General features: G+C 40.5%; 1 protein-coding gene across 1 annotated transcript; it reads right to left on the reverse strand.

The window, feature by feature from the left end:
- Positions 1 to 3,132: 3,132 nt before the first annotated feature.
- LMOD2 (leiomodin 2) lies at positions 3,133 to 12,832 on the reverse strand. Its single transcript, XM_033959372.1, has 3 exons — positions 12,477 to 12,832; positions 6,485 to 7,759; positions 3,133 to 5,855 (listed from the first exon to the last, which is right to left on the reverse strand). Exons 1-3 carry the CDS (start codon positions 12,747 to 12,749, stop codon positions 5,829 to 5,831), a joined length of 1,575 nt encoding a protein of 524 aa, XP_033815263.1. The 5' UTR covers positions 12,750 to 12,832; the 3' UTR covers positions 3,133 to 5,828.
- Between the last annotated feature and the right edge of the window lie 3,763 nt (positions 12,833 to 16,595).

The following is a 16,595-nucleotide window of genomic DNA, read 5'->3' on the forward strand; positions in this document are numbered from 1 at the left end:
GAGGGGATGTGGAAGAGAGAAGAAAGAAATGAGCATGGGGGAGTTGAGAGCATTCTAGCAGTTCTTTCTGATTACTTTGTGCACTCCAATGGATTCAAATAAAATAAAGAGAAATTCCCATTGCAGCTCATTGTGACCCTGGGCAAATCACTTAACCCTCCATTGATCCAGGTAAAAAATAAAATAAACACCCAAATCTTAGATTATGAGCCCACTAGGCACAGAAAAAGTACTTACATATTAAGTGTACAGTGTTACACACTAGAGAATGACAAGGGGACAATTTTTTCCCCATGGGAATTCATTTTCCTGTCCTGGAAAGTTCTTTTCCTGTCCCTGCCCCATTCCTGCAAGCTCTGTCCTCATCTGCACAAGCCTCAAACAGTTTAAAATCAGAAGTGTTTTGAGGCTTGTGCGGTTAAGGTAGAGCTTACAGGAATGGGGCAGGGACAGTGACAAAACTCACGGGGACGGGAAAAAATTTGGCCCTGTGTCATTCTGTATTACATACATCTAGTAACACTATAGAAATAATTAGTAGTAGTTAATATGCTAGAGGTGCTTTCTATGTTTTTCAGTTACTGGAAAGGAATACAGTATTTGTTTTTCTTTCCATAGAATATAATGGGAACTTCACAGGCAAAGAGAAAGACAGTCCTTATTCCTGCTTTGAGCCAGAGTGAAGATATTCAGGACAAGGACCCTTGGGAAGGGAATAGACTGCTAGAGGAGACGGAACAGAGCCTGAACACAAAGTACAGAAGGCCTCCATCTCTTGGTGGTTGTGAATATCTTTGTGTGTATGAGCATAGAATTATGGGCAATCCCTTCCTGATGCCTTATAGGACCTGCAGCACTGATTTTTGATAGATACTCAGACTACAATTTTCACAGTGCTTTCAGATGAAAGTGTAAAATTTAATTTAGATTGTAAGCTCTACTGAGCAGGGACCATCTCTTAAATGTGTTGATGTACAGTGCTGGGCGAGGCTATCAGTGCTATAGAAATGTTTAATAGTAGTAAAACTAGAATCAGCCAGAAAAAAAAAAAAATCCCTCCTAGAACTGTGTAACTTGGCAGTTCTGTAAATGGCAGCCAATATCCCCTCTAACAATATAAAATATTAAGGAAAACCTGATGTTTGCCTACTTTTTGACACTGGAGCCAAAAGAGCATGAATGATGTCTTGCTTGGTTGTATTTCTCATGTATGTGGGTAGCTTTTGTCTAGCACAGGCTTCAGACTTTTTCTGGGGACTCCACAGCTGATAGGGTTTCATGATATTCACAATGACTTATTCATATAGGTCTTAAAATAACCCCAGCCCGGTATACTCAACATAAGTAAAGGGAAGACCTGGTTTAGCAGCAGAATAGAGTAGCATTTTTAGGAAGGATGTCCAAATCATATGTATTGTAACACAGGATAAAGCCTGTTCTAAAATACCTTGATATGTCCATCTACTGGAAACATCCAAAATGAACATCCATTTTACAAACTGAAAGGTCCAAATTTATGAATGAGGAAACAAGGGACATGGACGTCGGTGTGGCATCATACATAGTAAATTATGAAATGGTGGCAGATAAAGACCTGAATGGTCCATCCAGTCTGCCCATCAGTTGTACCCCATTAAAAATACATGATTAACTTTTCTCTTTGATATTTCTGGGTCATAGACTGTAAAGTCCACCTGGTATTGTCCTAGGTTCCACCTGCTGAAGTTGCCGTCCAAGCTCACTCCAGCCTATCCAACCATCCTGTTTGCAGGATATCTACCATAAAGTCTGTCTAGTAACATCCTCATGTTCCAAGTTAGTGGAGTTCCCATTGATGCCCGCCCCAGCCCATTCTACACCAAAGCACCACATATGGGACACAGACCGTGCAAGTCTGTCCAGTACCGGACTTTGTTCTTTAATTTAAATCCTTTGTTTTCTAATTAGAGATCCTCTGTGATTATCCCATGCTTTTTTTTAAATTTCTGCACCGTTTTCTTCACCACTTCTCTCGGGAGGGCATTCCAGGTATCTACCACTTTCTCCATGAACAAGAATTTCCTAACATTGCTCCTGAGTCTTCCCTGCAACCTCAAATTATGCCCTTTAGTTTTACCAATTTATCTTCTCTGGAAAAGATTTGGTCCTATATTAATACCTTTCAAGTATTTAAACGTCTGTATCATATCTCCCCTATTCCTCCTCTCCTCCAGAGTATACATATTTAGGTCTTCCAGTCTCTTTTCATACTTCTTTTGGTTCAAACCCCTTACCATTTTTGTCGCCTTCCACTGGACCACTTCAAGTCTTTTTATATCCTTTATCAGATATGGCCTCCAAAACTGAACACAATACTTCAAGTGTGGCCTCACCAATGACCTATATAGGGGCATCAACACCTCCCTTCTGCTGGTTATTCTTCTTTCTATACAGCCTAGCATCCTGGCTACAGACACTGCCTTATTACACTGTTTAGATGTCTTTAGATCCTCAGTCACAATCACCCCAAGATCCCTCTTGTCAGTGTTCATCAGCCTCTCACCTCCCAGCACTCTTTACTTCTTCGCATTGAATTTTAGTTGCCAGATGTTAGACCATTCTTCTAACTTTTGCAGATCCTTTTTCATGTTTTCCACTCACTTCGGGGTGTCCATTCTGTTACAAATCTTGGTATCATCCGCAAAGAGGCTAATCTTACCTGCTCACAAACATATTGAACAGAGTCTGTCCCAGCAATGATCGCTGAGGCACTCCACTACTCACCTTTCCCTCCGTGCGAATTCCATTAACCACCACCCTCTGGCGTCTGTCCGTCAACCAGCTTCTAATGCAGTTTACCTCTTTGGGCCCTACCTTCAGCCCATGGAATTTGTTTAAGAGCTTCTTATGAGGAACTATGTCAAAGGCTTTGCTGAAATCTAAGTAAATTACATCTTGATCCAATTCTCTGGCCACCCAGTCAAAGAATTCAATCATTAATTTGGCACGATTTACCTTTAGTAAACCCATGTTGCCTTGGATCTTGTAATGTTTCATTTTCAAATAAATTCATACATGGACTGTTTTAAATAAATATATTTTTTTACAGTGCTTAAGTCTCAAACAGGAATGCTAAATCTGCATGAGGGTGAAAGGACTGACTTGCTGAAATATATGGGTAACACTAGACTGTGGTAGTTGAGACAACCTTTAGCTTATGCTTGTTATATTCCTGGGCTGAAAGCCCATTACCACAATAAGAAGCATAATAATCCTTGTGCTCACATAGCCAGCTCTAATTTCAGATGATTCATACAGTTTAACAGGACACTGAGGCAAAGACATAAGACCCTTACCCAAGATAAAAAATCATTCTGTAAATGCGAGATTTTATGTTACCTGTCTCTGGCTATTCTATATTTAAGCAATATATACTGAAATATGTCTGTAACCCTGCTCTCCCTCTATTAATCTTTGGGTAGCTACATGGGATAGGTTGGGGTTTTTTTTTCTTCTAATTAGCATTAACTCTTTGGAACGATCTTCCACATGAAATTCGCATGGAACTTAATTATAGAAAATTTAGGACTGCATTGAAATTCCATCTATTTAGGGAGGTCTTTAGATAACTGGTAATAAAAGTCCTCATTGGAATGTTTTTGTTTTGTGTGAATTTGACTTTGATTTCCTGTCATGCAAATGGAGTTCCGTTTTTATTTTTACATAAATCTGTTATTTTTAGAATTATAAATTGCTTAGGAACCTTCACTACGGGCGAATCTTCAACTCCATGCTAACCTATCTGGGTGTAAAAACTCGGAACGACCTCCCAGAAGCATTCAGGAAGGAAGCCAACTACATCTCTTTCTGAAAAAAACTGAAAACTCATCTCTTTGCCATTTAATGCTATTTGCCTTCTCTCTCCATCCTCTCCTGCCTTCCCTTGTCCCTCTCTTGCTCCCCTTCCCCTCTCCTTCCTGCTTTCTTTCAGTCGTCTACAGCTTGTTCAGGTTTGTGCGACTCACAAATAATAACTTTTTATATACCGCCATACCACAAACAGTTCAAAGTGGTTTACAGGGGAACAGACTGTATACAGACAGCGACATTACAGAGAACTTTCAAAATTAGATTAGATTAGATATGAAAAGTGGTGTATCAAGCTCTTTTAAATAAACATGAGCATTCTAGACAATTAATTTTCAGTCCATGTCAGCAAGAGTAGGATCATTGTTTCCGCATAGCTCTTATTTTGCACTGTGAAGTGAAGACAACTTGTAGGATGATGATCTCTGTGCCCATGTCATTAGGTCATTTGTTGCAATAAGCAGAAAAATACAGCACAAGCTTTAAGGGGCATATTCTACAGTAACCAAAGATGTCATTCTGTGCACAACCTGGATCTGCAGCAAAAATATTTGCTGAATAAGAACTGCCATCTCCGGATCAGACCCATGGTCCATCGAGTCCGGCGATCCGCACACGCGGAGGCCCAGTTGGGTGTACACCTAATGTAGTTTTAGTCACCCATATGCCTCTCGTAAGGAGATGTGCATCTAATTTGCTTTTGAATCCAAAGAACGGTGGATTCCGTAATAACCTCCTCTGGGAGAGCATTACATTACATTTAGGAGATTATGAAAACATAAGCTAGAATTGTAACACAGGCACAAGCATATAAACCAGCAACATTCTACTCAGAAAGTGACTTTTGCTAGTGTGAAACCACCTTATGTTACGTACCTTCTGGATTCAGTACATTAGGTGTTCAATCCCTTAGCGTGCCTTAGTAAAAGGACCCCTATATGTGCTCACAAACTTAAGATTTGTTTTTTTGAAGAACGTTTATGACAAAAATCTGTTCCTGGTCGTTTTATATTTACATTTCTTTAATAATAATAATAACTTTAGTTTTATATACCGCAATGCCAAAAACAGTTCTAAGCGGTTTACAGTAAAGAATGAACTGACAACCAGTGGAATACAATCCATACAGGCAGTAAAAGGAATATAAAAAATACGTTATGAATTTACAAATTTACCGAATAGATAGGTCTTTAACATTTTTCTAAAGGATTGGTAGGAGAAGGCTTTCATTTTGCCGACGTGGAATGAGACAGTTCTATCTAACTATCTCTTATAAAGACAACCTCGTAGTGAAGGAAAAGCAAATAAATGAGCTCTACATAGATGTCTGGAAATGTGATCCAGTTCGAAGAGGGAACAGAGATAATATGGGGCAAAACTGGTCAGTTTTAAAACAAATACAGGGCGGTTAGGGGCAAAGCCAGCCGGTGAATATGGAAAAATCGCGAATAACTTTTAGGCTGACTGACCCACCCTCTGCTACCCACCTGGTCATACCTAAATACTTGATCAACTTGACTGTCGCAAAACTGGGGAAACCTTTCGAAAATGTGATTATTTTACATGGTTAACGGAGAAATTTATAATTGTTTATTAGTACAAATCAAATTTATTGTAAATTAGGGCAAAAAAAATATTACAGCATACTCAACTATTATGTGTCAGTGCAAAAAACAAAACAAAACAACAAACAACCCCCCCCCCCAACAAATCCTAGTGATAACTAATCATAATTTGAAAACAGATGGCTATTTCTCAGTTAAAAATCTCATAAAGTTAAAAAAGTTATTTTAGTATTTACAGATTAAAATGCTTAATAGCGCTGAAAGCTTTGTGTGTAATGACCATCTTTACAAAGCAAGCAACTTTCCAGTGTTAAAAGTGCACTTTTGAAACAGTTTGCAATCTATTCAGTGCAGTTTGAGTTCAGATGCATTTTTCATATCTATTGTAGAGCGCTGGGTCTTCCATAGTCCATGACTTTATTGAAGGGCTTTTGGAACTTCCACCTAGAAAACAGTTTTCATTTTTTCATTACTTAAAAAAATATTAACTAAGGAGAATATTACAGATCTCATGTGTGTGCATCTATGCTCACACTCATTGTGTGACATGGAAGGCAAAGTCAAAGTGAGAACAGTATATCTAAAAAGAGATTAAGGTCATCCATAAATCTCAGGCAACCCTAGAATGAGATTAGTCGTTATGTACAGGCAGTCACCGAGTTACAAATGTTCGACTTACGTACAACTCGTTCTTAAGAACGCAGCCATGGCTTCATTTGATTTCACTGAATGGTATTTCCAGTGACGTAGACTCTTACATGTCTCCTGCAGCAGATTTGGGAATATTGCATGGCTACATTAAGAGCAGTGTGTGGTTGTGCATGCTGTACCTTAGAGGGAACACTGGCAGCAAAGGTAAGCAGTAAGAACCTTCAAATCTCTAAGTTCTGAGTTACATACAAATCTGACTTAAGAACAGCTTTAAAAACGTAACTTGTTCTTAACCTAGGGATTGCCTGTATTATCTATGGGAGGTATGCTTTCACATTCTGAATGTGAGTTATGTAATTACATTGATACAGATTGGCTGCTTAAAGTTTACATTTTATTTACAATATTACCAGAATAGTTACCTGCTTCAGCTGTTGCATACTGCTTGCCCGAATTGCTTCCATAAGGTCATCATGTGCAGATCTTTGTGGAGTAGAAGGTCTTGATCCTTCTTCAGTTTTCATCTCGGAAACTGATCTTAATGACTCTTTTATTTCTTTCAAGATATTATTTTGCCGCTTTTTGCCTTTTTTACCTTTTGTCTTTTGCTGTCTGTTTTGTGATGTTGCTTTGGATCTCTCGTGCTGTTTGATCACTTCAGCTATGTTTCTGGTAGGTATTTTTTTCTCTAGAACAACTGGGGGTGGGGGAGGAGGTGGGGGTGGGGGTGGGGGAGGGGGTGAAGCGGGAGGCATGATGTTTGCTGGCTGAGTTTTCTTAGCAAGCTTTGGAGATGACCAAGGTGAACTTCTAGGAGATGAACAAGGTGAGGAGCCAGGGGTCCCTCTCTGTAAGAACTTGGTCCTGGGATAGGCGGCACCATCAATACCCAATTCCTTTTGCTCCTGCATTCTTTTCTGCCTTTGTTTATCCATGTTTCTTGTTAGAATACTTGTCATGGCCATTCTTGGTCCAGGTAGCTCAAAATGATATCCTAGCTTCACTACAGTAGTATTGTCTTTCAATAGTTTAACTATTTCCATCTCAACCTGACTTCCCATGATATGTCTCTGATTATGGAATCTTAACTCTGTTAGAACTTTATTGGACTGTAGAGCTCTCATGATAGCCAGTATTCCTTTGCCTGTGATGAAGTTGGATTCAATATTGAGACTAGCAATGCTTTGATTCATTTTTAGCATACTGGCAACAGCAAAGGCAGCATTGTCATCGGCACGTGTGTTGGCCAGGCTGAAGGATTTAACAACTGTGTTGGTCTTCAGGGCTTCTGCAAACTGCGTTAGCATTTCTGTGGTAACATTTTCAATATTATTTAAGTTGACTTCATTGGTTTCGGGATCATCTGCTTTAACGTTATCAAGAGCATCTTCAATAACGGTTGGATTTCCTCCAGGACAACTGGTTACTGTTTTGTGGCTCAGATCACTGATTACAACTTTGTTTTCAACTTGCTCACCATGCTCTGTGTTCTTCTCTTGGTCACTTCTTATGTCACCTGCACAACATATAGTCCTATCACAATCCTCAGCTTTCGTATTTTCTTCTATTTCATCATCACTACTTTCTTCCTCTTCTTCCTCCTCTTCTGTGCAGATGTCCTCAGAAACATCATAATGGCTTTCTGCAAAGTCCTCTTCCTCACTGTTTTCTTCACTGTGTTCCTCCTGCTTTGTGCTCTAAATGATAAAATGGACAATTATTTTAATGTAAGTAACAACAGCAATGTGGTACAGGTATATCATTCATTTTAATGGCCTATTTATTCCTTCAAGGCCTCTGTTTCTTTTCATTTGCCCAAACTTATCTGGACTATGGCTACCACTTCAATCTTTCTAAAACTTCCTGGCTTTTTGATCGTCCAAGTACCCATTTAGGCCACTTTGTAGACTTTTTGTTTTTTTAATTATTATAAGCCCCTTAGTATTTTGATAAGCGTTTAATCAAATTTACAATAATCTTGGTGCTAAAAATTGCTCTACAGTTTTGTAAAAGGGGAAAGTTCACTCTTATTATGACTTAGCAGGCCCTTAAGAGTTTGTAGATAACTAGAATGAGAAATTAGTTGAATGGTCTCTAGTATATGATTCCCCCACCCCACCCTACCCCCCTCAGTTTATTATTTGTAGGGTGAGCTGTTTTCCTTGTAGCTTTGTAATGTATAAAATCTCAATAAATCAATAAATATTCTGCTTTTATTGACTTTATAAATTTTAATTGTGTATTATATAATGACATAGTTCTTGTATTCTAGAGTTACAATATTTATTGGATTATGTTGTAATCTAAACTGCTATGGGTTGAACATTGTAAATGTAATATAACTTTTCATTTAAAAGAGTAGTAATCTTTATGACAGATATTAAATAGGTTGTTAATAAAATATTATTTTTGATTGTATTTCTTTCTAGACTGCTATGGGCTTGACAGCAGCGGTTAGAAGTACATAGGGATTTTGGATTTAGCCCATGTCTTTTTCATTTCTAGCTCAGGAGTTTCATTCATGTATAGTAGGTATTTCCCTATCCCTTTAGGGTTTACAATCTAAGGGGCCATTTTACAAAGTTGCAATACAAACTGACGTGTGCTTACCACAGCAAAAAAATGCCTTACCCCAGGATGCACTCGGGCATCCCAACATGTCCACTCTCTGCACAATCAGCGCAGGTACATTGCTATACGCTAATCAATTAATGTATGCTTAGTACATGGGCCCTTAGGGCCTTTTACATGTCAATCACACTTAGGCGCCCATTACAGACTTGTGCCTAACTTAAAACTTAGGCCAGGGTTTTAAAGGCCTATATTATAGGCACCTAAGTCCTTTAAAGCAGTGTTTTTCAACCTTTTTACACCCGTGGACCGGCAGAAATAAAAGAATTATTTTGTGGACCAGCAAATTACTAGGACTAAAATTTTAAAATCCCGTTTCTGCCCCATCTCTGCAAGCTCAGTCCCCGCAAATCATCTGATCCCATCTGCACAAGCCTCAGTTATGATTTTATATTGAATGTATTTTATTAAAGTATAAAAAGAAACAATATTCTGTACAATTGTCATTTTATAAATACAAATAATACAGGGCAAGGATCAACAAAACCCATCTCCCCCTCCCCTTCGTATATATCCCCTCTACTATCAAGAAAACTGAACAAGCCAAATTATTACAGAATGCTACACAGAAATATGCTAACAGAATACTGCAATCACACATGACAGGAATAGTTTTAGGGGAGTGCAACTAGGGCAACTGCCCCCTGGTCAGAGAGCGCCCTAAGCCAGCTGGAAGCTAAAGAAGCACTGCCTGGGCTTTGCAGTCTCCAGTTATGTCTAAAACCAGCTCTAGCAGGATATATATTTCAAATCTGACATATTCTAATCACAAAATAGAAATAAAATTATTTTTTTCTACATTTTGTCGTTTCTGCTTTCATCTTCTTTTCACTCTCTTCATTCCAGTGTCTGCCCTCTCTGTCTCTTCAATCCAGCATCTGCCCCTTCCATCCAGCCTGTGCCCCCCCTCTCTCCTTTTTACATGATTCATTCCAGCTTCACTGCTCTCTTCATTTTTATCTCTCCTATACCAGATCTAGCATCGTTGTCCCTCTCTGCTTATTTCTCTGCTGACCCCTTCCCATCATCAATCTCTCTACTTTCTCATGCCTGTCTTTCCCCTGCCCTTCCTCTAATCTCCGTGCCAGCTGTTTCCTTCCTTTTTTCCTTCTCCCTTCCCTCCTCCTCCTGTCCAGCGGTAACTCTCTTCTCTTCCCTTCCTCCCCTCCCAGCTGCATCTCTCCTTCTCCCTCTCCAGGTCTAGTAGCAGCTGTCCCTTTTTTTCCCTTGCCCAGCTGCTTCCCAGCCTCCAATAGTAGCTTTCTCCCCTCCCAGCAGCTCTCCTTAATTGCCAACGCAGCGATTCAGGAAGGCAGCCTCGGGTCCTTTGTTGGGTCGCGCCGCCTCTGAGGAAAGAGGAAGATGCATCATTAGAGGCAACCGCGACTCATGAAAAGCCCCAAGGCTGCGCTGCGCTGGTAAGTAAAGGAGACCTGCAGAGAGGGGAGAAAGCCACTGTTGGAGGCTCCCCATGATCTCTCCGGCCCAGCTGTAAATAACTCGTTGATCTTGCCGGCCCTGTGCGGACCGGCAGGAAATTGAAGTTAGTTAATCTCGCCGGGCCTACGCGGACCAGCAGAAATTTCCTTCGGACTGGCAGTTGAAGAACAGTGCTTTAAAGAATTGTGTCTCGTGGCACCTAAGTCTTTCTTCACCCCTGAACAAGGCTACTTTGGGCACCGATTAGCACCATGCACTAGGTGCCTATCTTTTGTAGAATTGCGTCTAAGAAGATAGGTGCCTATCTCCCAATTAATTTTTTTTTTTTTCAGTTATGAGCTAATTGAAGTCAATTTACTAATCAACCCTCCCCCCTTTTACAAAACTGCGATAGCGTTTTAACGCAGGCTAGTGCACTGAATGCTCTGCGCTCGCTCATAGGAACTCTATGAGTGTAGGGAGCAGTGCAGAGCATTCAGCGTGTTAGCTTGTCCTAAAAACAGCTTTAGTGGTTTTGTAAAAAAGAGGGGGTGGGGGGAAGTTAGGTGCCTAACTTTAGGAGCTTAACTTTAGGCACTGTTTATAGAATTCCCCAGTTAACTGTCTACAGAATGAGTGGTGATAGGGGCTCACACACCAATGGCCATGCACTAATGACATTAGCACATGGCCATTAATACAAAAATGTCATTTTACCCTAACGTAGGGTTGACATTTTTCCAATCATAAAATCCAGACCCCTAGACCCCCCCCACCCAGGCCCGCCCTGTAATGTCCTAATCCTGCCCCCTACCCTCCCTCCCCCGCCTGCCTGCTGTTGTTGGTCAGATTTCCTCCTTTCTCGATGTGATTGGAGGAGGCTTTTCCGGGTTTTGAAAAGGAGGACATGTCAGGGGAAATCCGGATGTTTGATAACCCTACCCTAGCAGATCAAATGGGCTTGGAATGCAGGAATGACCCATGTAAGGAAGTGTTAAGGCCACTTTTTATCATTGTTTGCTGAAAAGGTCCCTAAGTTTCTACTTGAGGCACTGAAGGCTTAAGGGCTCCTTTCACAAAGGCCCTGGTAGTGATTCCCCTGCGGCAAATGCACTGAAGCCCATCCAATTCTTATTGGCATCGGTGCATTTGCTGCAGGAGAATCTCTACTGTGGGTTTGTAAAAGGAGCCCTAAGTGACTTGCCTTAGGATCGCAAAGAGCAGCAGTGGGATCTGAATCCGGGCTTCCTCGGTTATCAGCCTAATGCTCTGACCATTAATCTGCTCCTAAAAACTGAATCATTGGACCAGTCTATGAGATCAATAACTTTATTTAATTCAGTTTAATTCAGGGATCAGATAGTCCTCGGAATAATGCCCAGTAAACCATGTTGAATGTCAATCAACATGTATATAGCATTACCATAGATATTTCCAAGAAACTGAAGGGGGGGGGGGAGGAAAGAGAAAATAATATTTAATTTCTTCCTGCTACTTGCATTGTTAGGTTTAGTCTGGTAAATCTTTTGGTTACTGTTTACTGTGGTATGTAAATATAATCTTGTAGCTATTTAAAGAAAGTGCCCTGGCTGATGTGCATTTTTCAAGGCTTTTGTCAGCATGTGGTGATTGGCTGGATCCTCATTCCATGTCTCTGCCCTTTCTGTTCCTAACACATCAGGTAGTTTATTCTGCCAGAATCTTAAACTTGGATTTTCTTCCACCATCTGCCATGGAGTTCTGCTAGAAATGTATATTTGTCTTCCTGCAGGCAGTTCTCAGGGTGTTTTGTTTTTTTTTAAATTTTAATCCTCAGATGTCCAAGGTGATACTTAAATTTGCAGAAACCTGCAGACCTTTTAATATTTCAGCTGCAGTATGGGTGGCTTTATAGACGGTTGGAATCAATACCAATCAGCACTCTTAAAAAAATAATCAGGCAATATCTGAAAAGAACTCCCATTGACCTGAATTACAATCTCACATACAGTACTACCAAAACTGACCAGACAGTCACTTCTAGTCATCCATTTCCTCTTGATTGAATAATGCTCGATTTTTATTAGTTTCAGCAGTAGGACCATAGTCACAAGTCTGAAAATGGCCACCAGCAGACAATTGTACATCAGTCATAACTGCTTAAATTGCGATTTTGTTTTCTAATGTGAATTGTTTTTTTTCCCCAGAATTTTTTTAAAGCAGAGTTTCACTTCTTTGCGTTAAAGAGGGACAAGGAGAACAATAAAGACCCTCACTGGTTCCCCCAGTTGCAAGAGTTTGCTATTTCTCCCTCCCCTGTGCTCCAATAGCTGAATGTTATAACTAGTGGCTGTGATGCAGGGAAATCTGCAAAGAAGCTCCTACCTTGTCGCTGGCCCCGAGTCTCTCTTTTTCCATGAGTTTTCTGGTCTCTTTTTCCCAGTAGGCCATCAGAGCTTCTCGGCTGAAATTGCCCGTGGCTGTCTTCTCAGTGAGGCTTTTCTGCCTCATCCCCACGGGGACATTCCGATCAGGCTCAATGGCATCAAACTCCTTCTCGAGTTCCTGCAGCTCCTCGGGAGAGAGGGAAGCCAGGAGCTCATCTTCGTCGATGCTTTCATACTTGCTGATTTCTCTCCTATAGCCAAACGTCGACATGATGGTCCCTAGTCTTTCCGCACTCTGCTGAATAATCCAGGCAGGACTGGCTGAAGCCCCCCTTTTAAGTGTAATCTTAGAAGGGAGCTTGCAACAATGCCTGCAGAGATGAAGGCATGCCTTATTTAAGCAGCAGACGTCAGACACTGGCACATCACTGGTGTGTGGCCAATTCTTAGACAGGGCGATTATTGACACACTGACCATGGCCATATATAGCTCACTTGGCATAAAGTATGCAAGGATAACATATGAATTGACATACCTCGGTGACATTCCTGCACCTTTAATTCTTCAGAGCATATACTCTAGGGCCTAAAGTTCTGAAATCTGCATTATGTGTACAGGAAGTTACTCTATGTCACATAGTACAAACACAAGCTTTTTCCTAGCAAAATTAAAACAAAAGCCTGACAATTATTTTTTCAGTTCCTGTGTTTGATTTTTTTTTTTTTTTATGTTGATATTGTTTCTCATGTAAAAGTAAAGCTTGGAGAGTTTATTCTCACTTTCTAGCAAGATAGGCTTAGCCATTAGGCAGAATGGGCAGCTTGCCTAGCATATCAGTCTGTGGGGTGAGATAGAAAAGCTATAGTGAAAGCAAAACTGATAGCTATGCAAACTTGGTACTTTTGATCTGTAGGGAGAGTGGGCAGTTTTCCTCATTATGGATTTATATATAAAGCAAAGTTTGATATTTAAAAGTTTGATTTCCTAGGGTGCATTTTTATAGTTATTCCGGGAGGATAGCATGGGGGAATTGGTTGTTGGGTTTTAATTCTCAAAGGGGCCTTTAAGTGCAGAAGTTAAGGTTTGGTTGAAGCGCAAAGTGCAGGCTGTGAACAAGCTCTCCTGTTCCTTGACCTTTCTGCTTTTGATGTCATTTAGCTGAGATTGCAATTGGTGGTCAGATGCTCAATCGGCTTATCTCTTTCCTTCAGGATTGTTTATTCAGAGTCCTCAGTAGTTTTGACTCGGGGCCAGATACTCTAACCTCCGACACCACCGTACAAAACCATCGTTTTTACTAGCGATTCTCAACACAATAGCATGCAAATTATATGCATGCTATTCGTGTGGAGACTGGAGAATTGCTGGGGGGAGGAGCTATGCCTAACGCTTGCTCAGAAGAGCAATCACTAGCACAGCTCCTCCTCCTGCCTGCAAGCAGGGAGAGCAGAGGCTGTTTTATTTGTTTTTTTTTTTTTTTTTAAATGGGTGCAGTTGTGTGTGCACAACATACACACAAGATCTGCACCTATTTAAAAAAAAAAAAAGCCCCCTCCCCAATGCTGGACATTGGGATACTTTTTTTTTTTTTTTTTGAAAGATCAGCAGGAAGGATACCCACTCCCTCCTTCTGCAGGGTCAGAGACACCTCTATGCTGGGGGACCCCCCTGACAACCCCCCACCACACCAAGACACCAAACATGTATCACCTCCACTCACAGGTCATATCATGCCTTCAGCAAAAAGAGATCAAACAGGAGCTAATACCACTAGAGTTATCTTTGGAATGCTCTTCCATCATACTTCCGTCACGACCCCTCTCTAATTAAATTTAAGTCTAATCTTAAAACTTTTTTTATTCAACCATGTTTATGATAGGGCATATTAAGGTGTATCATATTTAAACTAAGAAAAATCAGAGATATTTGTAAATTCCTTTACCCTTTTTCCTCTTCTAATTTTCCCTCACTTTCTTTCCTATCAAGATACTGTAGCTCTTCCCTGGTCCCTCCACCTTTCTTATTATGTCTACCTTCATGCATTTTTGTGCAATTCTTTTTCTTGTTACTCCTCACTATTTTTTTATAAACCGCTTAGTCTTACAATGAGAACATAAGAATTGCTGCTGCTGGATCAGACCAGTGGTCCATTGTGCCCAGCAGTCCGCTCATGCGGCGGCCCTTTGGTCAAAGACCAGCAGGGCCCTAACTGAGACTAGCCCTACCTGAGTATGTTCTGGTTCAGCAGGAACTTGCCTAACTTTGTCTTGAATCCCTGGAGGGTGTTTTCCCCTATAACAGCCTCCGGAAGAGCGTTCCAGTTTTCCACCACTCTCTGGTGTCCAGGTTTTGGAAAGCCCCGATGAGCTCTGGCCGCATCTGGAGGGCCTCCGAGCATGCGCGGATGATGTCCAACACGCTCCAGGCCCTCCAGACGCAGCTGGAGCTCGTCTATAAGAAGAGAGGAAGCTTTTGGGAGTGTGGCTTGGGGCAGGGCTGGAGGCGGAACTGGGCAGTGCTGGGGTGGATTGGGGTGGGGTTGGATGCAGAACAGGGTGCGATCTGGGGTTTCTCAGAGAAAATATGGTAACCCTAGGCAGGTGGCAAGCAGGGACTCTTTTTTTTTTTTTAATTGTAGCTTTCAAAAATTACATTTTTTAAAAAAATTATTTTTTTAAATTTTTTATTCAGTTTTAACTCTTGCAACAAGTGTACAAAATTCAATCAGATAATTTGTACAAATCACTTGACATTCTAACAATTATTGTCAAATGCATATAAAAAAGACCCCTCCCCCACCCATCCCATTCATCAGGAATAAACCCATTAAATCACATAACATACCTCCCCATCCCCACATTAAATATAGTCCTATGTAATAAAAAGGTGTCCAAGGTGTCTAATCATTAGAATATGCAATCAATGGCCCCCAAATCTTTTTGAAACTATTATAATTTCCTTGCTGTATAGCAAGCATTCTCTCCATTTTATAAATATGACAAACTGAATTCTACCAAAAGGTATAATTAAGTTTAGTATAGTCCTTTCAATTTCCAGTAATATGTTGAATGGCAACTCCCGTCAGTATTAACAAAAGTTTATTGTTATTTGCTGAAATTTGACTCTTGAATCTCATAGACGTTCCAAATAAAATAGTATCATAGGATAGGGCAACATGATTTTCTAACATTAAATTAATTTGGGACCAAATTAACTTCCAAAAGGCATTGACAAAGGGACAGAAAAAAAGTAAATGATCTAGAGTCCCAGCATCTAAATTACAATGCCAGCATCTATTAGACCTAGAGCTATCCAACTATCAAAAATTTTGAGAATGAAATAAGAAAAGACACGACCATAAAAAAACCACTATCAGGTAAACAAGAGAACCAAAAACTTTTGCCCACAAAAAAAAAAGAGGATCCAAGAGGAAAAAAGAGAAAAAAGTCTAACATAAAAGGTGCTACAACGATCACTCAGCAAGCTGGCTAAAGAATCTCTAGGAATTACCTAACAGTTACAGAGGGTTCCCTTGCAACCCAAAATTCCAGAATATTTACTTCTTGATTTATTTATTTAAAATATTTATAGCCCGCTTATCCACAAATGTAAGCGGGGGGAACAAAGCTACGTGAAATTGAGTAGCTGTATTTGTTTCTGCTTTCATTTTTAAGTAGGCTGTGGACAAACTCTGTGGGATGGGGTGATGGTCTTTCCAAATGAAAAATAGCCAAAAGGATCAATAAAAGCATAAATTTATTTTGTCCATCTACAAAGGTGAAGACTTGACACAGCACCGTGTTTTGGCATATTATACGCCTGCCTCAGGGGGGGGTCAAACATACACTGAGAGCTCCTTTTACTAAGGTGCTCTAGCGTTTTTAGCGCCTGCAGAAAATTACCGCGTGCTACACCGCGCACTACACTTCTAGAACTAATGCCAGCTCAATGCTGGTGTTAAAGTCTAGTGCGCATGGCAATGTAGCACGTGCTATTCCGCGCATTAAAGCCCTAGCGCACCTTAGTAAAAGGAGCCCTGAGTGAATATGTAGCAAATAAAATCAACAACGTTCATAAAAGAGAAGATGCTTTGTGGACCTCCAATAGTGTGAACAT

Source organism: Geotrypetes seraphini, chromosome 9, assembly GCF_902459505.1.
Source record: "Geotrypetes seraphini chromosome 9, aGeoSer1.1, whole genome shotgun sequence".
Taxonomy (NCBI): Eukaryota; Metazoa; Chordata; class Amphibia; order Gymnophiona; family Dermophiidae; genus Geotrypetes; species Geotrypetes seraphini.

Coding starts and splice junctions, on each gene's coding strand:
- LMOD2 (XM_033959372.1), bottom strand. CDS start 12,749: ATGTCGACGTTTGGCTATAGGAGAGAAATCAGCAAGTATGAAAGCATC. Junction 7,760..12,476: donor GACTCGGGGCCAGCGACAAG/GTAGGAGCTTCT, acceptor TTTATCATTTAG/AGCACAAAGCAGGAGGAACA. Junction 5,856..6,484: donor GTATGCAACAGCTGAAGCAG/GTAACTATTCTG, acceptor ACTGTTTTCTAG/GTGGAAGTTCCAAAAGCCCT.